This window comes from Melanostigma gelatinosum (genome assembly GCF_949748355.1).
Source record: "Melanostigma gelatinosum genome assembly, chromosome: 13".
Taxonomy (NCBI): domain Eukaryota; kingdom Metazoa; phylum Chordata; class Actinopteri; order Perciformes; family Zoarcidae; genus Melanostigma; species Melanostigma gelatinosum.
In genome coordinates this window covers 21,111,575-21,137,188 of record NC_136646.1, presented here as the reverse complement: position 1 = coordinate 21,137,188, position 25,614 = coordinate 21,111,575, and the positions used below count along the sequence as shown (strand labels likewise).

Below are 25,614 nucleotides of genomic sequence, written 5' to 3'. Positions count from 1 at the left end.
AATTCATCAAATCATTTACAATTCACTGTGTATTGTAATCGAAGCAATTAATTGTCAATTTCTGGCAACACTGAATGCTGGAGATGTGATGTAAATACTCTATATTTATAAACCATATAAATCACAAAAGGTGTGATGAATTCAGTGTCACTACTGTAAAGGTTAGTAACTTGAGGACGCACATACTGATCATGCAGCCACTAAACACGCTTGGATTGTCAATGAAATATTTGTAGCATATATTTGCTGGTTCTTTGTTGCTTAATTTGCATAAACTATGAAACAATCTTCAACAGACATTTTTCATTTGTAGATTTTTTTTTACTGTTGTTTTCAGTTACATGTGAGTAGACAGGTAGCTAAAACACTACCATGTTCAAAACAATCATCACTTCTTGAGAAGCAATAAACAAATGAAAGAAAACATTCGAGTGCTCAGTATAATGTAACAAAAATATGGCAGTAGTTGGTACATTTATCAACAAGGCACCAACGGTATCAATAGTTGATTTTTGTCCCTGCTTCTGTATGAGGTTGCCTGAACAATAAAACCTATGTCTGGAGTGCGAATGTCTCTCTGCACCAGCGCTGGCTTCTATAATTCCTGCCTCACATGTAAAGGGCAGCTGGGAATATTGATGAGGTTCAGAAGTGCCATACCTTTGTTTCACTGGACAGTGAAGGAGTGATAATGACTGCCGGTGAACAGGGAGGTGATTAAAGGAAGTGTTTAAGATGAGCGGCATAGGTATTCATACTAACGGAGTAAAAAAACACAAGTATATTGTCATTGTTTATGGAGAAGGGGACAGTCCCCCAGTCACACAGGGGCAGAGTGGAGGCAGACTGGCTGACATCATCTGTTAGTCCACATCTTTTGACCTGATGCCTTCCTGTTATGCTCACACTTCAGTGGAGGTGAGCGTTGAGGTCGTACTTCTCGCAGAATTTGTCCGTGAAGGGAATGCAGGTTAGCAACTCGCACCATTCACACTTAATTGGGTAGACATAGAAGAGCACCACAAGGCCCGAAAAGAGCCCAACAAACACCAGCAGGAAAACAATGATCTGACAGCGTTTGCGGTACAAGTCCATGCGGCCGAAACTGATGTAGGGTAAGATGGCAAAGGACAGGAAGAAGCCAGAGATGAAGCCACAAATGTGGGCGAAATTGTCGATCCATGGCAACAGCCCAAAGGCAAAGAGGAAGAGCACCACACACAGCAGCTTGGTAAAGGCCCTCCAGGGCTGGGCAAGGATCTGCCAGCTCTGAAACAACTCCACGAACAGGCAGGCCAGGATCCCAAACTGAGAGCCGGCTGGGCCCACCTGGGACACAAAGAGGGCAGAGAGGGTCACAAACATTTACAATGTGATTTAAAAGCATAATATGATGTTCTTAGTAAACCTGATGAGCTCCTAAATGGGAAATCTCTGACACATAATACGACTGTGATGTTCCTGCACTGATATTTTGTGGGTGTTAAAGTGTTGATCACCTCTGCTCTATAGGGCAAAAAGATGGCTGAAGCTAAGTTGCCAGTGATGCCACTGAGAATGTAAATGATTGAGATTCGCAGCCAGCCCGCCAGCTTCTCCAGGTCCCTCAGGATGGTCATCTGGAAAGCCACCGACACCAGGCAGTGAAGGATCCTGGGAGGACGGAAATGGACAAGGTGCTCATGTGTGTCCAATGTGACGTGTGTGTGTGTGTGTGTGTGTGTGTGTGTGTGTGTGTGTGTGGGAGAAAAGATGCACGTGTTGAGAAGATAATTCCTCAGTGCAGACGAGGCAAACCACTCAGCAGACCGATGACTTTGACCATCAACAAAATCTGTTTCTATCTCATTGAAGCTTAATGAGTTGGTGTAGCGAGGGCACTTTGTTTAATTACCCAGGAGACAGATAACAGACAGCATGAAGATGAAGCACGGCTCTTCTTAACAGTGAGGTCAGCTCTTTGTGCCGACTGACTGACAGGTCTGAACTACACTAAAGTAGTGCTGTCAGTCTGAAATGCACAGTGCATAACTGCAATTAATTCATCTGCATGTATTTAACATGAGAGAAACCCCCACTGCAAGTGAATAAATAAGATATTTCACTACGATTCTTCACCTAAGTATCTTTATTAAGACAATCTTTCTAATCCTTTGTTTTGTTGTAATGTGAGTAATGTGAGTATGACTACACTGAGAGGAGAGCTACTGACAGCTGGAGGCAATTTTCTTGTATATGCACAACACATACAGTCCTTGAAAACACTGATCTAGTGTACCAGGCTGAGACAAAGTTGATTTTCAGTACCTTGTTTTGACTGATACATAGGCTGATAGGCTGTCTAGTTAGCAAGATTTTATTTGATTTATACTATTGTGTAGAACGTACATATGTAGGGTTTTTCTTTTTATTACAATTCATATTTGAAGCTGAAATACTTGCACCAAAAAAAACCATTCAAATAAAAATGTTGAACATAAATTATTCAACAATAGAATAAATCCCATATCCTTTTTTGTTTATTTCATTTGCAGCCAAATCTTAGAATAAGCAAAACTACTTGTTGACAGCTTCTGACTCACCCAGCATGCAGGAAAAGTGAGAGCCAGAGCCTGTAAAACTGATCTGGGATCTCAGGGTTGAGGAAAGGCAACAGTCCACACACATCGTCCATGCAGTGCACCTGAAGAAAGACATAGCACAGCATATTTGGTAATGGCCTTCAGTTATACATATACTTTTAATGTGACAATCAAAGATCACAAATAACATGCAAATGAAGATCGGCTTGGACTGGTATTCAGGAAGTGTACAAAATAGTACACCAGGTTAAATTAGCAACAGATGCAGCTCAAATGAAGTTTTGCATTAAATAACTCCCTCCCTCCATCCATCATCTCATCCGGGGCCAGGTCGGGGAGGCAGCAAGCTTAGCAGCCGTATTTCAGTGGCTCTCCACCGAGAAAAATAGTTTCCATTAAATACTTTCTCCCCATGAGAAAATAAAATGTCTCATTTGTGTATAATAAGGAGGAAGTCGCTTACTTGAGAGCAGAGAGTAGCCTCCTCGTGAAAGTAGCCGTTCATGAAGTCACAATATTCCCGGGATGTGATTTCACACCTCCAAGAAAAGTAGCAGCAATTAATAAATGAGTGAACTAGTCGTGTTTTTGAAATGATGTCCAGGTTAAATGTTCATCATAGGTACAGCAGCTCTCCTCACCTCCCTTTGGTTCCAATGCAGCATGGTCGGCCTGTGATGGTACAGTCTATATGAGGCAGGTTGGTGTGGTTCCCTGTGTTGTACCTGGTACAAATCTAAAAGCCAAAGCAGTATTGTCATTATTATTTTAAGTATTAAATCTTCATCAGTGCCAAAAATGTAATATCCTTCCAAGATTCATCGAAATGAAAATATGTATCACATTTGTACTTGTTACAAGCCCTAAACGTCTGTGTTTTGTTGAGAGGATAATGCAGAGATATTCTATGATTATGAAAGAAGACTTAAAAGAGTAAATATAATTAATTCCCCCAAGCATTTCATCAAGGTCAGGTCATATGTGAGTGATCAGCTTTAACTTTTCAGACACAGTTTTACTGCACTTACTGGCCACTCGCTGATGTCATCAGGCCAGTCATGAGGTAACACTGAGGCAGGCTCGAGACATATCCTGTAGAGCGAGAAACACACATTATATTTACCAGCCAGTCTCAGTTCATTTATAATGTGCGACGAAAGAACTACTTGTGCATCTTACCTGGGATCCTGATGACACACAGAGCCATATTGTCTGTCTTTACCATATAACTGGGGAGTGCTGGAATGCCTCGGCCACTTTACCCACACAGCTAGAGTACTCTAGAAATAAAGCCACAGAAGAAGGGGTTAGAACGTCCCACCGTGTTTGTCTCTGGTGAAATTATAAAAAGGTCAAGGAACATAAATAAGAACTGGGCTTGTTTACAGACCGAGCACTCCTCCTCTGAGGTTTGGACGCAGCCGGAGCGATCGTTACGCACACAGCAGGCAGAGTTGCGTTCGATAGCTCTCTTTTCCCTGATAAGATCATGCACCTGTTTGTCCTGCCGCATGCATGGAGAGAATTTGGCCCCCAGGTGGATAAGAGCTTCCTAACAATGCACAGTAAAAGGGAAAAAAACCATCTAAAATATAGTCTATATTTAAAGACATTTACACATGATTGTTGCTTGTATTCGTCTATCAAGAGAAGAGTGCTCACCGACCCCGGCCCAATCCAAAAGTTCTCCTGCTGTACAAACTTGACATTTTCATACACACCTTTGTTTCTTAAAACCTATGTCAGAAGACATACAAATCACAAAGAGTACAATCAATATGAAAGGAGTCATAATGAGATGAAAATATTGTGAAAATGTGCTATTACTCACAGAATCAACTGTCTCATGCTGGGAAAAGCCCACTGGTGCAATACCATAGATGCATACAGCCAAGATAGTGATGAGCAAATGGACAACAGTGATCCAGTATGTAAAAAAAGGCCTAGAGGAGATAGAGCGAATGCATTTAAAAAATTTAAAAAAAAAAGAAGAAAAAGAACAGCAGCTCTCATTATCCATCATTGTCATCCACTGAGAGCAGCAGAGGGAAAATGCTATTAGTCAGATCTATGAAGAGGTGCAGTACCTGTGGTCATCCATGTCCTCTATCTGCCTCTTGACGTAGCTGTCAATGCGCTTGCGGTATGTGCGGTTTGTGAGCTTCCCTACCATGCCCAATCCATAAGGCCTCTTCTCCCGGGCAAAAAGCTTCTTGACAGGTACAACGATGCGCTGGCCACGCCGCTGCCCGGTAACGCTCACCACCTCCTGCCGCAAGGGCACCTTTGGTGGTCCTGGTGTTCCTTCTTTGGCTTTGCGCCACCCTCGCTCCAGAGGTCTGGAGAGTCAACAGAGGAGACGACACTTCTACATTATCTGGCTATATTATCAACCAGATCAATAAAATGTTTTTGTCAGATTGGTTATCACTAGAGCTGAAAAAAGCTGCGTATTTATTGTGTGTTTAAATATATATCATATCAAATACAAAAAACAACAATCATCTCTTTTTACCAAATCACTTTATATCGTACACTTACTGTTGGTTTGACATTTAGTGCAACTCTCACAGTGAAAACTGTAACATGGATTGTGTTAATCATTATTTTTTAAATGATGGTATCAGTACAGCCTGAATGGTTAACTCTGTGGCCATAGTTGCTTACAGCATGAGATGACTTCTTTCCAGCTCCGACTTATCAAGGGCGCTGCCTGTCAGCTCGGTCTCGTCGTTGCTGCTGCTGGGCTCTGCCTCTTTCATGGCCGCCTCAGACGGCGACTCAAACACCTCGTCTGCGTAAGTAGACAACTCCTCCTGCATCAGAATATCCTAGAAAGAACATTGTGGAAAGAAAATAGTGTTTTTTTTTAATTAGAATTATTGTTCAACTGTAAATAAACATGGTTACATAGTAACGGCAAAACAACAACATTGCTGTTTTTCCTGTCTTACTCTGGCAAAGAAAGATGTGTCAAGTTCATCAGGAAAGTCAATCATGTCCTCCTCCATGAAGCTGGCGGGGGTGAAGCTGCGTCTTTGGGCCCGCTTTAGAGTGCTCTCCCGTATTGAGCGCCCCTGAGAGAGAAACACACACAAACATGTGCATTAACAGCTGTCATTTTTCCGTCACATCCAGTTACAAAGTTATACAGCACCAATAAATTCCAATAACATACAGAAAGGAACATGTACAGCGTTTTGGTACACATATTCTCCTGTTATGTGAGAATATGTGTACCAAAAACTGTTAAAGCATTGTACAGATGCATATTTAATCCGTTAAGTGGATCTCATCGTCCCTCTCATTCACCTTGACCAGCGCTGCTGCGGCCCTGAAGCTCATCTTTGCCACAGACTCCCTTTTTCGTCGACGAGGCAGTCGGTTGAGACCTGAGCGGGAGCTCGTGAAGGAACAAAGCGAGGCAGCTCCAGGGGTGATGGGGGTCTGAGGCACGCTGTAGCCATCCACCTCCTCCACCATACGAAAGGCTCGTCCTCGTGCCAATGGGTCCACAATCTGGAAACCAATGGGTTCAGCAAAGGGTAGTTAGAAAGTGCAGATTTTTGGTCATAATGCACCTGTGTGCCAAGTTTAGGTCCCAGTTGATATATACAAGAACACAAGCCTCTAATTTGTTTATTTCAGGTTAAAGTACATGATTTTCTACCATCTGCCTGACATATTTTCATAAAAAAAATATGGATTGGAATAAGAACAGCATTAAGAAAAGCAACCCATATGTTCCTTTACCTTTTGCATGCCATATTGTGAGGAGGGGACATAGAGAGGAGGCGGGGTTTCCGTGCTGGTTAAGGAGATGTTGTCCTGGCTGGGCAGATCCATCTCTCGTATAACCTGTGGTTTCAGCTTTCCGTAGCGCAGGCTGCAGTGGCGCAGGCTTTTCCTCTGCCATTTCTGGGTGGCATCGCCATCCTTACTGACCCCAAACCAGTCTGCTGTTCCCCTAACACCACAAACACTGACCTTTCAGCTCTGGGTCACAAAACTCGCAGCACACATGGTTCACTTTTCATGGAGAGATTAAATGCTATCTGGCATGGTGAAACTTGAGGTGTATGGGCACTCAATGATGACCCTCTTAAGAGCCCTGTATGTGGAGGAATGGATCACCAAACACGCGTGGGACTGACTTGACTGCACTTCCAGGGATGAAGAAACTAGTGCACGTAATAGGTACAGTAGAGGGAACTAGCCTGGGCATGTTTATTCCAGACACAACGGAAAAGAAAGGTACACAGACACTGAATGCACGCTGGAGCGTCACAAAGTCTACAGGTTCAAAGAAAGTGAGCAGGAGAGGGATATACTGGAATTGGATGCTGCAAATGAAAGCCAATTTATTTTTATTCTAATTTTAATTGACAAGCAGACAGCAAATCCAATTAACAGAGAACAAGGGAGTCTTCTGAGATTTTAATTGTGTCCTACTCTACTCCCATTCCACCAACAGCTGATGAATATACATGCAATCCCGTTGTTGAAGTTGAAGCCTAATAAGTGCCAGAGCAAACAATGTTACTGCACCCCGAGGGCAGGGAGTGGAAGCAGAAACAATCTTCAAAGGAAAGTTCAGGCAAGCTAGCTGTTTCTACACTAATTACCAGCTGCAGAGTGAATGTTCAGTGAAGTTCGGTTAAAGTCTATTTCTCACGAGCTCAGCTCACTCTTTCCATCAGTGAATACGTTTTGCTGGTTTTCTGGTCCTCTGCTCTCAAAATATGTGTCAGTGACAAGATTGTACAGTTAGTTTTCTAAGATATGTGTGTCTTTCATGGCAGCAGGAGACATAATAGCCTTGCTGACCTTGATCTCTATGAGTATGTTTGAACATAGTTATAGCCCAGCATGCTTATCTAATCAGTGTCTACTAAAGAAGCCTTCAGACATGGCATGTCAACCCGAAAACACTGGCCCACAAACAAGTACCACTCAGAAGCATATTTAGCAACTTATTGTGATGCATGCTGTTTGTTTGCCCCACTCACTACCCGGCTGCGTCATTCCTGCAACTCTGAATAAAGGGGAATTCGTAAAAGGACAGCTTTTGGTTTCAGGTCCTCTTATGACTCACAGCTGCAGCAGCTGGTGACTGACTGTAAAACAACAATTATTGTGAATCTTGTGAGGTGTAAAGTGAATGAAATTCAAAATTTTAAAAGGTGACATTGGCAAAATCATGTCAGAATTATGGTTCTACGGTAAACATACAGAGTGAGTATACACCCCTGACCCTAACACCTCTACGGTCTTGTGAGGGACTTCCTGCCGTACCTGAGCAGGGTTCTGGAGAGCGAATGGTGTTTCCTGATGCTGCGGCGAGCAGCCCGCTGGCCCTTAATGGGAACCGTGTTAATCCGCTCAAAGTGCACCCGTCTGCTGCTGAGACCAGGCAGAGCAGGGCCGGAGAGCGGCGAGAAGGGACAAGAGGAAGGAGAAGGAAAGAGAAAAGACAACAGGCAGTGAGAAGGAAAAGTGCAGCTGGACAGTGCTGTAGCCTTCATGCAGAGAGAGCAAAGCAGACTGTTGAGTTTAGACTTGGTTTTCATTGCGATTTAGAACATTAGGAAGGTTATTATCAGGCAGATGACAGAAACAGTCATGCCAATTGGAAAAAGGTAAGGAGAGCAGAAATACTGAAGTTAGATGGAAAGGGTTTTTTTTACATGCCATGGGACACAGGCTGCTAACATCCTTCATTATAAGCATGCGCTGCTTAGATTACATGCTGTAGCATTTCATTCTATAATCTACTAAATCTGATAGTTCTTCAATTTATAATCCAGTGGTTCTCAACCACGGGGTCGGAACCCCCGAGGGGGTCGTGAGAAAATTCCAGGAGGTCAGGAGGTTGCGACTGGAAAAGGTTGAGAAACACTGTTCTAAACATGAAGCATGCTACAACCCACTTATATCACGACGCTAATATATAAATCCAGGGTATTAGTAGCTGCGTTTACCTCTTTATGGTTTGAGTGATGGATGACTGGCGTTGTAAGACAGGCCGCCGGATGTCAAACAGGTCACGGAGTGGTGACTGGAGGTGCGAGGTCTCCACTGGCATACTGATGCTGCGCAGGAACCCCTGCCTCCTCACCGGCTATACAGGAAAGGATGCATAGGAGTAGTGTGAACACAAGTCATGACAAAAAAAGACAAAAGGTGAAACGAAAAGGGGATTCAGCGAGAACGAACACCTGAACAAAAGTGGGAGGCTCGTCTAGTGACATCTGAGCCGTGGGAATGTCCAGTCTAAGCCAGGGAGGCTTTTTCCTCTGCAGGCTGCTGGTGCTCTCCCGCCGTGGTTCAGCCATGTTCTCTGTCCCACCCCAGGCCTGCCAGCTACACAGACAGAGAAGGAGAAGATGACGTTGATGTTATTATTAGTTTCAAAGAAACGCATGTAATCTTTAGGCGCAACACATAATCAAGGGGAATTGTTTGCATTTATAAATATATTTGACACAATGACTTTGTGCTTCAGAATTGTTGCACAAGAGAGTGCCAAGTTCCCTTATTTGATTCAAACATGGGCGTTTACATAATTCTGTTCAAAAGATAATAAAGAGGAAACCACTGAGAGCAGCCTACAGCTGTTTACCCCTTCCCCAAAACAGCTCACAGAGCCAATTAAAAAAAAGGAGGTACACAGTCAACCTCACCATCCGACAGCTTGTCTGTAGCTGCAGCTTGTTATCACCAGGCCCTCGTTTTATCGTCCCACCATCTAACCTCAATTCTCGGAGCCTGCTGGTTCATTTCCTGTCGTTGACTAAATTACAACAGAAAACTGCTCATTCACCTCAGTACACAGGCATCATTTACACTTTCAATGATCAAGCATTATCCCGCATAAATAAGTGTTAGCATAGTTATGCGTTCATCATTGATAAAAGCAATATTTCACTCAGCAGACAAAATAATAATAAGGTTGTACAAAATAATTTGCAACGCACAAATGAGTAAACTTGCGAAAGAGGGCTATGGAGCTGTAAAACCAAATGAATTTCAAGAACTGCTTTCCCGTCCTTAAATTATTCATCGTCACACGTCTTTACGTTGCATCAGGGGCTTTGAGTTTTGAGCAGCAGGTCACGTCCTCACTTTTCTTGTTACAGATTCAGCTCCTTGAAAAAAATCCACGGCTTTTAGTGACCACATCTGTTTCCCATTGCCATTTCAACGCACCACAGGCTTCTGTTTCAGCCCAAGTGATGATGGGAAGTGTTGTCAGTGGATCTCAGCAGAGAGGGGAAGAAAACCTCAGACTAAGGGCGGCAGGGGTCATCACCAATGTGTCAATCCACCAGTTCCCAGAAGCACACTGGTATTTACTATATCATACGCTGACATTTCTACCACCATTTAGTGATTGAGCGTGCTACAAGAGGCAGAAAAACGAGATGGGATGTCTGTAAAACAGCAGTGTGCATTGTAAGTTGTTATAACGGGGGTTTCATCTTTCATTTACTGTCAGTCTGGAAGGTTGTGGCCTATTAGGCTTTTACATTGAATGGCGTCTGACCTCCAGTGACATTGTCTGGACTGTGATACCAGATCAGCAAAGCAGCCTGGACCAAAGCCGGCTGATGCAGAGTCAGAGACTGTGTGAAACAGAGAGTGATGATGCTGGGTGAGGACCAGTAAAGTGACATATTTTGACACATTCTGCTTCACTCTAATCTATTTTTTTGTGTTGCTAAAGAACGGCTGCAAAGTCATCCGTCTGTAAATGCACTGAGAGGAATCATAACTGCAAATCCAGTGTCTGCAGAGAGGGCTGTGTGCAGTGTTGTGCACAACAGCCCTCTCTCTTGCCCCTGGCTAGGACACCCAACATTTAATTACTTTCACCATTAGCTCAATCAGCGGGGCTCCTGATGTAGAGCAGATCAGTGACGGGAGGGGGCATCGGCTTCAGGGTTGCAGATTGAAACAGACTGGAACTGAACTGAGAGCAGGCAAGGCGGGAACCTAATTTTCCTCCAGGCTAAACATTGTTTGATTGCTTGAGCTTTTTCTCCTCCTGCTGTAACTCAGTTTGCCCTGATTGATGCTGCTCTGCATCCAGAGAATGGAGGAGGGATGGGTGGAAGCAAACTGAACAACATTGTTTATGCGCTTCTCCATCTGCTTTAGGCTTTTTTCCTGCCTACTGTCTCCCACTCCTCTTGTCCTTATATGCATGTGTTCTCTGTGTGAGTGATTGCCATTTACAGGCCGTTACAGCTTGAGTTTCTTTATGCTTTCTGCCTACTTGCTTGCCAGATTAAACCCACACAGACACTTAAACCCACAAGCTATTCAAACTATGTAAATTAAGTGAGAGAGTGACTGAAACATCTCACAGCTTTAGTACTAAACATCTGTATCACACACACAGCAGCAAACATGATTTTCTAATCGTGCCAAATACACAGATATGTAAAAAGAGCCTTGCAGAAGAAGCCAGCAAGACGTACTGCATTAATGCAGCCGTGCAGCTATTGGTATGGTTTTCCATTAGCCCACTGATCAGTGGGCCGTAGGAGCATTTGGTCACAGCCCAAGGTAAACCTCCAACGTTGGTCAGACAGCGAAGCCAAGTGCTTTGGAAGTCCGTCTCCCTCTTTTTCTCTCGTCCTCCTTCAAAGTCAACATGAAAGCTGAGCTGGCATGGGACTGCCACTCATGTTCAGGAGGAGTTTAGCTGGAACAGTTGGCATTGCTCAGATGCAAGCATGGCTATGACAGCCACCGACTCATTTCTCACGGTGAGGGAGCACTCAAAATGTCAGTCATCTCTCCTATCGAGTGATAAGAAATCACTGCTCAAGGCTGGTCCCCGTCTGAAAAAGATGGGTCTTCATAGGCAGAAAGTCCTTCAGAAGGAGAAATATCCTTGGAGGAATGAGAGTTGATTAAATTTTGCGTTTGGCAATTATCCAGGCTGGAAGTTTAGCCTTCCCTTGAGCACGTTATCTGTTCATGGTCAAGTTTGACGGTTAAAGAAAATCAGTTGTAAGGTAATGGCTTTCTGAGACAAGACTATCCTATTGAATTAATTCAACCTGATCAACTGCTTAGCGAATGCACAACAATGCCTTATCTTACTCTCAAGGTGATGGTACTTCTGGTTGAGATGTTGTATGGCAGCAATTCAGAGCGTGTAATAGTTCCCTTCAGTGTTTACATTCCCAGCACTGATTTCAGGCACACATTCTTTAGACCACAATGATTTAATCTAGTTTCTCAAAAAAGATTTGTTTTTACTTCACGATGAGGGAAAACACCCACACCCATAACTTTACACTGTGCCTGGCAAGATTGGCTTCCTGCCGTGGTTTGTTCCTTGTGAGAAACTAACGCGTCCTACACAATTACAAGACCCATGACAACCCTGCATGGATTTTTTTAAATTATGGGGCTGACATTGCTTCGACAGGCCACTTCTCTCCATTAGGCGGGTGAAAATAGACAGTAGGACAAAACACAGAGGACAAGCTGACGTCTCTCCAGGTGCAGGGACATCCAGCAGAACATAATGACCGGAGTAGACAGGCACAACCAGCACTCTCCTTCTCCGTCTGGGGAGCTGCAATCTATTGTAATACCGTCGGCATACAAACTCAAACCCCATGATGTTTTTCATGCCATCATTTAATATAATCACTTGGTAATGGTCTCCAGTCATGCAGAGAAAAGGCACTGGTTTATGACAACAGCTGCCACAGGTGAGGCTTAAAGACAAACAGCAGACTGGCTCAGTGGATGGAGCTCTTAAGTGCCACCTTGAAGGCATTCAAGCCGGAGTAAAAAATAAATAAAAAAAGACGCTAAGTGAGGGTGGGGGCTGTGTTCCAGCTTCATTTTGTGCACAACATAACCAGCTTTCTCCAACTGCTCTAACTCTTTAAATATGTGCAAAGGCTTGCAAGAGAGCATTGCCCTCCTGTTTCACATTCATCATAAATAAAATGGTAATCTGGCCATGGCCTCTTTTTTTATTGGATACGTCATCAGTTGCCTTGCTTAAAATCTTCGGTTGCTACTCACTATTGAACATGAAGAGCTTTTTAAACTCAACACATATGGTCTCAAATGTACACATGGCACTACCATATCACACGTTTTAGAAGAAGAATTTCTGAATTAAACATTTCTGAGATAGTATTGTAAAATATATTTTTTAAATCCTCTCTATCCGGAGCCATTTACAATCTCAGCGCATGCCATACCCACATTCCTTAAGATCTATGGCTGCACTAAACCAAGCTGAAATGGCAGAGAAGGAAACCACATGAAGTCTAACCATTATGGACAGGAGCTGGCTGGTTTCCGGGTACTGAGTGTACTCCACTGCTATGCGCTACTCTACAGGAGGCAGGCTAGCTGCAGCCACACTGAGGGTGGGAGGGTGGCTGACAGAGCCTGAGGAGGCTGGCCAAGTAGGGCCCTGCTTGCTCTCAACAGGGATTATGAAGTTAGGGTGGGCAGTAGGTAGGAGGAATTGCTGCCTAGCATGCACGGACCGTCGCCATGATGGATGACCTCATCAATCTGGATAGTGAGAAGGCCGGATACCTCATTCTTGAGAGGTGCAGCGCTTCCTGGCCCCAGGCCTTCGTTCCTGCTCACCCTCTTTCTCTTCCTGCATGTTGCTTCTGCTTCTTTGTCCACTGCAGGTCAACTTTTTGACCACTTTGGCTCAAATAATTATTGTAGTGTTACCGTAACAATTTCCCATGTACTAGCAAGCTTGTTAATATCGAGTGATGTTGCTACAATTCCAGGTTCCAGATTGCTGTCTTGCTGAAAACCTAATGGCACAAACAGGTTATGTTTGGTTTTCCCCATGCTCTAACAGTTAGTCATTCGCTATAAATGCTCCTACTATCCATTGTTCCTTATGTTTCACTCCATGCTGGAGGCAAGGCTCGACACTGTAAACAATGGAGGGAAACAAGGCTATTCAGACAGTCACTCTATTCGCTCGCTAATATAACTAGAAACATTCTTTGTAAAGCCTCTTCTCGTGATCAGAAGACCTGCAAAGCAAATGAGATATTTTCGGAAAATAAATAACATCTATCAGACACACTTAAAGCTACTGTTGTGAAATCAACCTTAACATACAGTAGCTGTAGTTCCCTGAAAGGGGATTTCATAATGATGAGCAGAAACTCATGACCACGTAGTCATTCTAGTGAATGGGTGGAGGCATGCGGGAAACAATATGAAGAAGCAACAGATCTGTCAATTCCCCCCAATAGACGATCTAAATAATAATTCACACTTCAGACGTGCGTCTTGTGTAGGTCCTACAGGCATCTGAGGCCCATCTGCGCATTAATTGCTGAACTATGCGTTTGATCTTTATATAGCACACTGTGCGTCCGACCGGTATCGAATTAAGAAGCTGAAAAAACTACAAAGCTACCGATATTTCATTTGGGTGAGGAGAACAGAAACCGAGACAAAAACAGGCACTAAAATAAACGTGGCATACTGCAGAGCAGACATTAATGCCAGATGACAGCACCAGTTATGAAAGTATATTTGGATACACAGTTACATCTACAATATGATCAATTAGAGCATTTCTCTGATGAGTCTCTTCATTTCTGGCCGCTCTGGCGACTATGAAAACTATGTGACTTCAACACATTACTCCTCAACTAAAATAAAATTGAGCTATCCAAAGTCCAGGCTTCAAGCCTCTCTCTTTCTGCCCATTTTACGAGGAAGAAAATACTCCGCAAAACACAGCCGCAGGCCAGAGAGTGAAGTGAAACTGAGCACCAGTAAAGCTGCAGTCATCTGAACTGACCCTAGTGACATGTGACAGGCTGTCACACAAAACCACCTTACTACATTAAAAAACACACACAGAGACACAGCAGAAATATCCGTCGCAGCTGACCCTGAGATCAAATGTCACAGCTATCTGAGGGGCAGGCATGGAGGGCGGGCGGGGCTGCTGCAAGGTGGGTGGTTGAGGGAGGGCATGGCTGCCCAGCCAAGAAGGGGAGAGAAGCTCATGCCTTTTCCAATGTTTTTCACAGATCTTTAGCTCAGGCTGTCAGCACTTGGTGGGATTTTACAATGAAAACTTAACCTCTTACTCTCAGTGGTTTCACTCTGGAGTGACAGGTCCATTGCAAGGCCCCCTTACTGTCATAACAGTGTTTACTAAATGACAGGATAGAGTGCCAGAGATATGAATAGCTCGTGAAAGTATAAATGGCCTCCTAACAGCAGGCGGTGTGCATGTGGTGTATTTATAGAGCTCAACTGCAAATGTACGTCTGGATGAAACTGTAGACCAACATGAAAAACATCCTGCTCCAGATCTCTAGGCTGTTTTCTGTGAAAATATGAAAACTAAAATGCGAGCACACCTCTCAAGATGTGCAGATCAAACTAGTTTTATGGAACTGGATGCATTCATTTTTCTCAGTCTCAAGAAATAACCACCACCAGAAGTAATATCTGTATTCACCATCGCACTGACTGCTCCGCTTCCTGTCTTTCTCTACAAAGACTTACATATTACCAGGCGAATGCAGGTCCTAGAAAATAGCGCTTGGTTATTTTATCTGCACAACACCCAGCCTGTCTATGTGCAGCAACATCCTGCACAGGAAATCAATATGGAGAGATGAGGTGTGCTAAAGAGCACAAAGGAACAAATGTATACAATTACTTTAATCTCAGTGTGTTTACAAACATCAGCCAACTTAATATCAGCTCAGCACAAAGTTTCTTCCTTTTTGCTGTACAGGTGAAAAATGATTACATGCGTGACTAATTCAACACTTGAATTATTTAGTAATAAGTAGTCCTGCAGGTGAATTATTTACTACATACTTGCTATTGGAGCGGCTGTGCACAGCCCCCTCAGCTGCAGCATCTTGGTTCTCAGGATTGTGAACGGACCTGGTCCAGCTCACAACCGATAGTATCGTCCCGTCTTCACTTCAGTGGAAAAATGAAGCTCACTTCGTAAATCTGTGTAATGTCTCAGTCCGGAGCTGTGGTTGTGCCTCTGATCTTGAGGAAGAAGCTGACAGTAAAAACTCCCTCGGCGTGGGCAACATATACCTCACAGGCCAAGACAAGTAAATACGGTTAAATACAATAACAAGGGAGCTGTGTGAATATTCCATGACCACGTCAGTTAAATCAGGCAACACCCTGTTGAATCAGCCCACAGTGAAACAGCCTTCACCACTTCGGGATAAAGCAGTTGATAAGCAGTTCATTTTTGGCTGCAGCTCCAGCTGCCAAACCTGAAACCTCTTTGTTTACCGTAAGAGCTTATCTTCAACTTACTGTATCTCCAGCTGTACTGACTAACACAAAGTGGGAAAATCCAGCTACCCCTGAAACCTACCGTACAATCCCACATTGAGCTAAAGACAGAACGGCATGGCAAACATGGACAGTTAGTGAAATTCAACAAGGCTGTGATACTGTGACCTCATCTCAGAGGCTAACGGAGAACTGTGGTACATGTTCAAAGCAACAGCTACAGTGTCCAAATAACAACACGGCTGCAGTGAACCCACACGTCAAATTTTCAAGACTATCGTTTGTTCTGCGCAAAGGGTTGAGAGGGATGAGAAGCAATTAGATTCAACTAACTAATGAAATTAATGTAATTCTATTTAAAATGGCATGGAGACTCATGAATCTCAATGCTATTTCCAAAGCGTTGAAATACTTTCACTTCCACATTGAATTTCCATATTAGACGAGGGCTGTCAAGCCAGACCAAAATTCTGATCTTTGAGTACAGCCCTTGTCAAAGATGTATACGTTAAAGATCTCTTGCACAACCTTTCTGACGAGGCAATTTCTCATCCATTGATCTGCCCTGGTTTGATGCAACATCTTAGATTTATCTCTTACTAAGGGAAGGCGCTTTACACAACAAAGGGAAGTAAGCCATCTTCCTTGCAGTGCCTGGTCCTCCCAAAAGTGTCCTGAGAGTACAAACAATCCCCTCATTGTCTTTGGGAGGTTTGACATTCTCTCTTTAAGTGAGTAAGAGGAGAATCTCAGAAACAGTGTGCCCTAACAACATGTGATCCCCATCTAAATAGTTTCCAGCATGATATCAGCTTGAATCAAGCCTACAAAAGGCTGCATTGTACGGCCTAATGTGAGCTGGGCTGAACAAGGGTCATTGAGCAGCCTGATCGTAGTCACAAAAAGCAAAAGCAGGCTGAAGTTTTCATTCCTCCATCAATTGAAATGGCGCACTAAGCAAATTTCCAGCTAAAATAATTACTCAGTACAAGTTACTCCATTAGAGTTTAGCAGAGACGTATTTGCGTGTACAGTTAATTGACAAAAGCTACATCCAAGGTGACGGCACACAGCGACATGCTACGATCACAACTGTTTAGGTTTATCTTTGTGCTCTAATCAATCAACGGGATCAAAAATACAAAGGAGAGCCATCAGCTCTGTCATCTCACATCCTCTGTGGGAGACCACCAGCACGGGGAGAGGTGCTTATTTTACAGAGGAGTGCTGGAAGGAAGGAAGTGCAGAGCAGAGGAGAGGAGGGGGGAGAAGAGCAAACCGAAGGCAGGAAACACACTGCAGACCGGGAGCATTCTGCCTGTCCGGTCAACACAACCACGGAAACAACATACACTTGCTCACGTGCACAGGAACCCATCCGCACTGCATGTGTAAACACACACATCCCATCCCTGGTCACAGTGAAGCATCATCGCCGTACGCAGAAAATAATAGGCCCTGTTTGAGTCAGATCGGCCGCCCACTCCGGCCTGGCGCAGAGAGTAGTGAGATCTCAGTGTGGTGTGACATTGAAGCTGACGTGTCTATTAAAGAGAGCAGATGAAGTGTGGCCTGCATTGCTGGCACAATGGGAATCAGCCTGATTAGCATGGATTCAAGCAGAGGAGAGAAGGGAGGCTGGCCTCTCTACAAAGTCAACTTAAAGGCACGTAAAGAGGTTTCCAAGCGCCGATCAGGAATGATTGGTGAAACTGAATTCTTATTAAAGAAAATGTAGCTTCAAATGGTAAAGTAATCCACAACATGATGACAAATATCTGAAGAGGTCAACAAAATGTCAAATTCAATTTTCCAAAACACACTCAGTCCACTTCCAAATCAAATTACTTTCAGTGAAAATTAACTAATTTCTTCGGGATTTGAGGATTAACATATAACTTCTTCGGAGAAATATATTAATAAGCATTTTTGTTCCACACAACAACTTGGTCATTTAAATACAGCTACCACATTTGTATCTTTCATCTGATACACAGACAAATATGTGGATGAAAGACAATCAGAAGAGGCAAAGAGCCATCATTAAAATAAATGACATGCCCAAACTGTATCTGATCGGGAATGATTTATAGAAAATAAAGTAGTTTGACCGACGAATACGTGCTTATCCACAACTAGTATGTGCTCTAGTTCCCAGCGCTGGATGTGGTGGGAAGAGCACACACACACATCAATCCACGTACATCAACTACAACATCCCCCTCTGCTCAAAGAGGAATAAAATGTACTTCACAAACCTTCCATCAGACACGCATCAGAAACCTGTGGGTCTGACGGTGACTCAGTCACTGTTGTGGGACACAATGCATTTTGGCAGAGGCTGTGAACAAGCGTGAACAACGTAAATTGTGGAGCAATGATTCAGATAAATGCGAGGTGAGATGTGGGCGTCAAAGCAAGTGAGAATTATTCATCATGGCAGTGACCTGGTTTTCAAAAGACAGTTCACAGAAAAACCTTTCAGATGATAAAGAACATTCACACAACCATGTGTTACTCTTTACATGGGTTTGAATAGCACTGGATTCATACTAATCGGCAAAAGTATTTTTACAATTTCGTCTTTTTCCTACACAATTGAATATTTTTAGACTCAAGGGTGAAATAACTGAAAGTCTCTTATAGAGATTCCCCAGAGTCTGATGAAGGCTACTCTCAGGAAGTGAGGGGGATCCCAAGGGAACACCCAGAGCTGAGGCCAGGGTCTCTGAGCTGAGATCAGGGAGATGTATAAGGGAGGATGATGGGGGAGGAAGGAGGAAGGAGGAAGAATGAAGCCATGCAACTTGGCCAAGAGATCAGTGGAAAACTCCCTACAAATGCACAGGAAAACTGGGAAGGCTGGGGCAGGTCCTCTGGGACAGTCACAGCTCCAGTGACAGGGGAGGCCTCCTCAATCCTGATTTAACTTAAGAAAACACACAGACTCCATTTTATGGAAATAAAGTCTGTTTACCCCCCCCCCCCAGGTCACAGAGCACACATGTAGGGATGCTTCCTTAGTCTGCTCATGGTTTGACAACAAGCAAGTGTTCTTATGCAGCAGCGACAAATGATCAGGAAACGGGATATTGGTGAGGAGACAGAAGAAGTGAAACAACAACAAAAAAAACTTGTCTCCCTGAGTGAGAGTACAAACTCTCAGCCTCCAGGAATGAATTACTTTTGATTTGTATAACTGTTCATGTTTGTTTCTAAGAGAATATGCTTCACTATAACTGGGCGTGATCAACTGGGCACCATGAATGAGAGGCTTTACATCATTTTCCCTGGCACGCGACATTACAAGCTCTGTCAACTGGCAAGTGGAAGGGAAACTTGGCACGGGTGTGAAGAGAAGCAGAGGCCGTAAAAATGGAAAGTTGAGAGTTACAGAATCAGGTACATGTTCAAATATGCCAACGACGCCTGGCCTGATTCCATGTCAATCAGTCTGACTGACAAACATTGAGTAAAGTCCAACAGAGTTACCAAAATCTATTTGTACTAAAAATAAAGTGAGACTTGAGAAGAGGCACCATGGGCATACTTTAGCGAACTCTCAGCACTCATATTTCCACATTTGATGGTTCGTGTTCATTCAATAGAAAAGAGCATTCAAACCGACTGAGATCCACCTCTTCCGAAAAAAAACCAGCAAAAGAAAAGTCACAGAGGAATCCAAAACACACCCTCATTTCTGGGAAAGCTGCTGGAATGAGTTTGGTGCATGGTATGTGATGTTGGTGGGACTGTTGAAACAGTCCAGATATAACTGTGTGTGCAGCTCTATAGAGGGAACAGTCAACTTGACTTTAGCAGTCTGGTACACAATGAGAAATCACAGCCTCTGGGTATGCAACCGACATTGCCAACGATCTGGGAAAGGGGGGGGGGGGTGTTATCCTATTTAAAACTGCACCCTCATCGCTGCTGTAACAGTGCTGGCATACTGTATCAGTCAGGGTGTTCCTTGAGTTGGTCCTCCGGCTGGACAGTCAGAAACCAAAGTAATAACAACATCTGCACAAAACTAAGTGCATTTCTAACAAGGATACTGCACAGATTTTTTACAGTTGACCATCAAGTTACACCTCTGTTAATAAAGCTTGTGTGAGCTTTGAAACAAACCCCTCTATCAAGGCATGTCACCCAGGTAAGACAACGCAATTGCAACATACCTTGGCTTACATATATATTTCTGTCTCGAGGCAGCGGGTAAAGTAAGATATTTATTGGGTTATCTGCGGACACGCCCTCAGAGAGCTCTTCACGCTTGAAGAAGAAGATCAAAGTTCAAGGAGCCACTGCAGTTTGTCTATGAGTGCCAGCCTTCTGGGGAAACAATTCCCACAGCCCTGAAAATGAGCATTGTCCTGATGTTAACCAGCCTCAGACACCGTGTCAGTGAGAACAGAAGCAGGAACAAAAACACCCTGTAACTACAGACCCTAAATTAGATGTTTTCATCTCTGCTACAGCCTAATGTTGGCCTCAACCAAATAACTGTAAAAACAATTCATTGTAACCCGTACTTTCAATTTAATCACGCCTCCAAATCTCTGCATCAAAGGTTTCTAGTAAATTCTGTGAATGCTGGTTCATGTATGACTGTCTGGCTCGTGACAGATGAGGTGCTGACTGAGAGAAGGGCAGGGTGGCATGCTGGCAGACGGAGGCCTTGGAGGCTCAGAGGTAGACCTGAAATAGCCACGCTGTATTATAGCATTACATCACAACTGACTTCACCGTCATGGCTGCCGCTGCATCGTGCCACCACACAGATGTCAAAGGATGGGAACAGTTGAACGCAACGGCTGTGAGTCACACAACCGAGACGTCAACAGGGGAAGAAGGCAAGCAAACAAGCAGCCATAGGATGATGATCTGTACGAGCAACAAACACACTTCCTGTATAATTAAAACCAATGCCCCACAACCAATGCATATATTGTTTATTTCCTGCCAACATTCCTTATTGTGTAGGCAGGACAGACACTGGAGACTCAACACTATTTCTGTTTTTCCACAAATACCACATTATTTGACATGTGAGAAAAATCACTGTTCCTGCTCCTGACAACATAGTCAAAACCATAACCACATCAAAGAGAAAAAGGTACGAGCTGAGCGAGCACTGCGAGAATGAGAGCAAACACTCTCACCATCAATCCCCTATTAAAACATACCTGACATGCCTTTTAAGCGGATGTCTGTTTGGGCTCAGTTGTGGGAACAGTTGTAACCAATATATTTAGCAGGAAAGCATGTGTATTGTCTCCAAAGTAGCAGAACAAGTTGGTTAACATGTTTGACCTCTCCAGATACTGCTGCCGTGCCCCACATTCACAAATCAACTCAGGAGACAATCTTCACTGTAGCAGTTTTCACACAAAGTTGCCTGTGATGGCAGACACATGACAGTCTCAAAGCAATATGTAATCCAGCTCTAATTGACTTCTACACTATACACTCACAGGGAGTCGGTCGATCCCTAGTGGACTGGAAGCAAACCTTCAGGAATTTATTTTAATTTCAAGGGAAGTACCCTGAAGTCTCCAAAGTTACGACATATCTTGAGCTGAATTTTTGCGAAGCAAGTATAAAATAAGACACAAACATTTTATGATGATTCCCGGCACGTGGTGTCTTGTGTTTTTATGTATTTCCTCAAAGTAAGAATCATTTAGGCTCACTGAAGAGTTGGGATTCTAAAATAAGGACATACAGAATATATAATATTGAGCGATTGTATTGTATGGTGTGGATTTTAGAGGCTACATGGAACTTTAAGGGGAAATTAGCATCCTGTCAGGGTTCAACAGAACGTGAACATGTGAAATGTTGAAAAGGTGCATTATATGGGATTAATACAGCAACAAACAATATAGTGAAATAATATCTACCCGAGCTGAAAATGAAGCCGCTCTCCCCTTGTACGTGTTCTAATTCGAGCTTCTCCTTGCTTTGTTGACATAGCCGGGCTGCCTGCCTGTGCTTTTAGTACATGTGGCATGTGACATGTATTTAAGGGACAGTTCACCCCCGCAAAAATATTAATAAATATTTTTCCTCGTGCGACATGTGACCAACTGGTTAGCTCGCGGCCGTCGCTCTGCACTGCGTTCATATGTTGGTTACAGCCGATAACACCGTCCCGACTGACTCAGGTAAACAGACGTCGCTATGTTGAGAGCCATTGAGACTCAATAGAAATGCTCAAAATGTCTTTTATAGCGCCTTTAAATGAAAAGCATGATATAAAAAAAATATAGTGGACTCCTTTACGAAAGACGTGCCCATTAGATATTACAGATAGAGACTTAAAACAATAAGCCATGTTAATGTAAACTTTAGGTCGCCTGTAACACAGGATTCTCAAGTGATCAAACTTTCGACTTGTGATACAGATGTGTTTGCTTGAGAAAAAGCCTGAGGTTATTTGGAGAAGCATGTGCTCAGTACATATGGGACTGTTCAGCCCAGTGACGCTCATTTAGCCTGAACTCAGAGCGAGGTTTGTCCAGAGACGGGAGAAAACAACCAACAATCACAGGGAGCACACCCAGGTTTGGGAACCAGCTGATTTTAGGGGGCTTCTTCCAGGAAATCTATTGCTGAAGACTACGTCATCTCATCAACAGAGCATCAAATCTACAAAGGGAGATAATTCTGGGCTAAATAACTGTGTCCTGCTTGTAGAGGCATCATCTTGAAGTGATTAGGCCACACATGAACAACATCACCACGGTGCTATTGCGGACTGCTGTGAGATGAATGGACAGAAATATCTATTGAAGAACGGCAATGAATGAAGGTTGATAACATCATCACTTGAGCATAAATCAAGCGCACTGTAGCTCTTTTGAAGGTAACACCTTGAAGCAGTTGAGCACTTGGCCAGACTGACAGAGACGGATACCGCGCCATGAGTCATGCAGGCATGACTACAGTGTGGCCCCCTCAGCAGCCCCCTGAAAAACTCACATACCAGCCAGTCAACACAGGCCAGCCTGGATGGTCCACCTGCCTCAGCAGAGCTACTCACAGCTCCCAAGTATCACGCACCCACATGCACCCACATAAGCATCCAATCACACACACACATTGACACTCTCTATGGAGTCCAGTTGGAGCAGATACAGAGGATGAGCACTACTGCCATCACACATCAAAGCCCCTGCTTTATTGGTGCGCTTACATCACCCAGAGCCATGATCCCCCTCCCTCCATGTGATACGGTTTCAGGAACACTATAGGCACACAAACCAGGCCATGTGCTCCCATGTCCTGTCTGCCAAAATAACTCAGCAGTTTCTAATACAACAAGTCTATGGTTTCACTTCAGTCTGCCCAGGTATTGTAGGACATCGGAGCGCGTAACCGTTCAGATGTCAACAAGTTTGCAGTTTGCGAGCTGCCGTCCTGGAGCTCTCAAACTCGGATGAGTCAAATCTAGAAATGTAGGTGACCCCTCCATGCAAATGATTTTGTGGAATTTATGCCCTTGTGTGACTGCCTGCCATGAGTCACTTTGAGTCACCATGTGTTAGTTCCTCATGAAAGCCAATGTTTGGAAGAAAACAAAGCTTTAAGGAAGAACTAATGCTTTCCGGTTCAAAGGGTACAAGTGCAGGGAGATGATATGAGAAGCGTCTGCTGTCTCACACTCTTCTCACGCACATTTTCACCATGAATTATGCAACATTTGTGCGTATCAAATTCACAGAATAATGCATTAACATACACGATTGCCTTTGAGGAAGATGATGGTGATGCTGATAATGAAGGTGGAAGAGGAGCAAGGAGGAAGAGGAGGATGACAAGGATGAGTGAGGTCATGGTGTGACTTTGTGCATGATGTGCTGCATGATTAGTCAACAACATTTAGGTACATTCATTCGTAGAAAATTACAATTAGGCCCAGTCATCTTCAATCAGTCTAAAGCCACATGAGAAAATGTTGCCTGATCTTGAAATTAAACTATCCTGCCTTCGACTCATAAAGTAATATCTCCCTAATTTGGCCAATTTGTATGAAAATAAGAAAAGAAAGTAATTTAGTTTCTCAGCCTGTGGCTCATTTTGGACATGAGGCTCAGCTTACACCTCATTCATTCCACTTAAACCTTTTCTTCAACTTGTAGGGTATTTCACTTTTTTTAAAATTGTATAAAAAAGGTGATTGGGCCCTATAAGGTAGAGCCACTTATACCACATGAACACTTTAAATAGCCGTTCCACTATGAAAACTCCCCTACAAGCAGCACAAATGGCATCCTGTAACCCAACTGTTCATCTGTTTACTATGTCCAGGCTGTATATGAAGTTTTCCCATTTTGACCAATTGACCAGCAATTCAATCGACTACTATAAACTCGTTTATCCTCCTCGATCGCGACCGATCACGACGCGTGAGCGCTTCCTCCGGCTGCTGCCTGCCTTCCGTATGAGCGACCGCAGGAGACGGCCAATAATCACACAACTTACCCTTCTAACAACCAGCTCAGATGATCCCCAGCAGTGAAACAAATCCGGTTACACCGATTCTTTTTTTCCCAGGCAGCAGATGAGATGATTTGTCACATCATCCTGATAGAGGCGCAGGAATAAACGCGCTTCTTTTCCCACCCCGCAGATGTTTTTAAGCCAAGCCCGGTGCCGTGGTATTAAATCAGGTCACTCGTGATCACACCGGCAGAGGCAATCCAGGGTGGTGTTGCCGAAATGTCGCTGCCGTCCGGTTCTCTGCTGCCCACCTACAGACAGAGCATTCCCACACTGCTCCATGAATCGACCCGGGGTAAGTTTTCTTCCGCCGGTTGTAGCCTAATTCAGTTTGACGGAGAGTCAGCCCCGCCCTGGACTGGAGACGGTCTGTGGAGCGGGCAAGCCCGTCAAGATCACCAACCAATCGGTGTGTACACCGGGGGGCGCTGCTTCTCCCGAGGAATGGCGGTGACTAAGCGATATCCTCAGGCACAGTGGGGTCCGGGGGTCTGAACCCGGGTTTAACTCTCTCCGTCAACACTGATTCTCTCCAAAAATCACCGTGAACCCCATTCAATTACATGTTTAATGACTACCATCTAAATTGTCATCAATTTAACAAGGTTTTATGATCATCACTTCATAATCATTTTGGGATCTGCAGTGGGATGAAGCAGAGAAAGTAAAACCAGTTCACATCAAAATGTCATCTGGATTACGTTTAAAGATTTGTGGCCGAAAATAATGTAAACATATTTTCATTTTTTAAAGTGTCTTAATTAAATGCAACTGGAGGTTCAGGTGTTATGTACAGCCTACTGCTTGACCAATTAAATTGGAGGACGGTAAAAATGCACTGGTATGTGAAATTACGTGTTATAAGGGCTTTTATTTTGTCTCAGCTATCATCAGCCTGGGTCATCACTGCAACATGTTATCTACACACACCAATTATGGGCCTAACATGTTTTATGGTGTATATGAATCAGCATGTAACAACAACATATTATAGGTAGATTTGAAAATAAAAGTATCAGTGACAAGCCATGAGGATAAAACATTACAAAAATGGTCCCTCTTACTGCTTACTTACGACTTACTATTTGTATTTAACACTATAGCACCGCCTTAATAATTTGCCACCCTGCTTTTCGCTGCACATATTGCATGAGCATGTGATAAATAAAACCTGAATCTTAATTCAAAACCTAAAGATTGGACGTTTGCA

At 43.7% G+C, this 25,614-nt stretch overlaps 1 protein-coding gene across 4 annotated transcripts; it reads right to left on the bottom strand.

Annotated features, from left to right (window-relative positions):
- Positions 1-313: 313 nt before the first annotated feature.
- rhbdf1a (rhomboid 5 homolog 1a) lies at positions 314-24,682 on the bottom strand. Of its 4 annotated transcripts, none has more exons than XM_079282323.1 (19): positions 24,387-24,682; positions 8,801-8,945; positions 8,564-8,703; positions 7,878-7,985; positions 6,336-6,549; positions 5,895-6,101; positions 5,537-5,659; positions 5,250-5,413; positions 4,670-4,921; positions 4,414-4,525; positions 4,200-4,319; positions 3,973-4,086; positions 3,762-3,862; positions 3,611-3,674; positions 3,224-3,318; positions 3,046-3,121; positions 2,583-2,683; positions 1,500-1,653; positions 314-1,329 (listed from the first exon to the last, which is right to left on the bottom strand). In XM_079282323.1, the coding sequence occupies exons 2-19, from the start codon at positions 8,915-8,917 to the stop codon at positions 910-912; spliced, it is 2,682 nt and encodes an 893-aa protein (XP_079138449.1). In that variant the 5' UTR covers positions 8,918-8,945; positions 24,387-24,682; the 3' UTR covers positions 314-909. The 4 variants fall into 4 exon arrangements, with proteins under 4 accessions (XP_079138449.1, XP_079138447.1, XP_079138448.1 ...); XM_079282321.1 differs by having other exon boundaries at positions 3,973-4,134; positions 4,245-4,319; XM_079282322.1 differs by having other exon boundaries at positions 3,973-4,134; positions 4,245-4,319; positions 7,878-7,982.
- Between the last annotated feature and the right edge of the window lie 932 nt (positions 24,683-25,614).

Coding starts and splice junctions, on each gene's coding strand:
- rhbdf1a (XM_079282321.1), bottom strand. CDS start 8,917: ATGGCTGAACCACGGCGGGAGAGCACCAGCAGCCTGCAGAGGAAAAAG. Junction 6,550..7,877: donor CTCTCCAGAACCCTGCTCAG/GTACGGCAGGAA, acceptor TTGTGGTGTTAG/GGGAACAGCAGACTGGTTTG. Junction 2,684..3,045: donor AGGCTACTCTCTGCTCTCAA/GTAAGCGACTTC, acceptor GTCTTTCTTCAG/GTGCACTGCATGGACGATGT.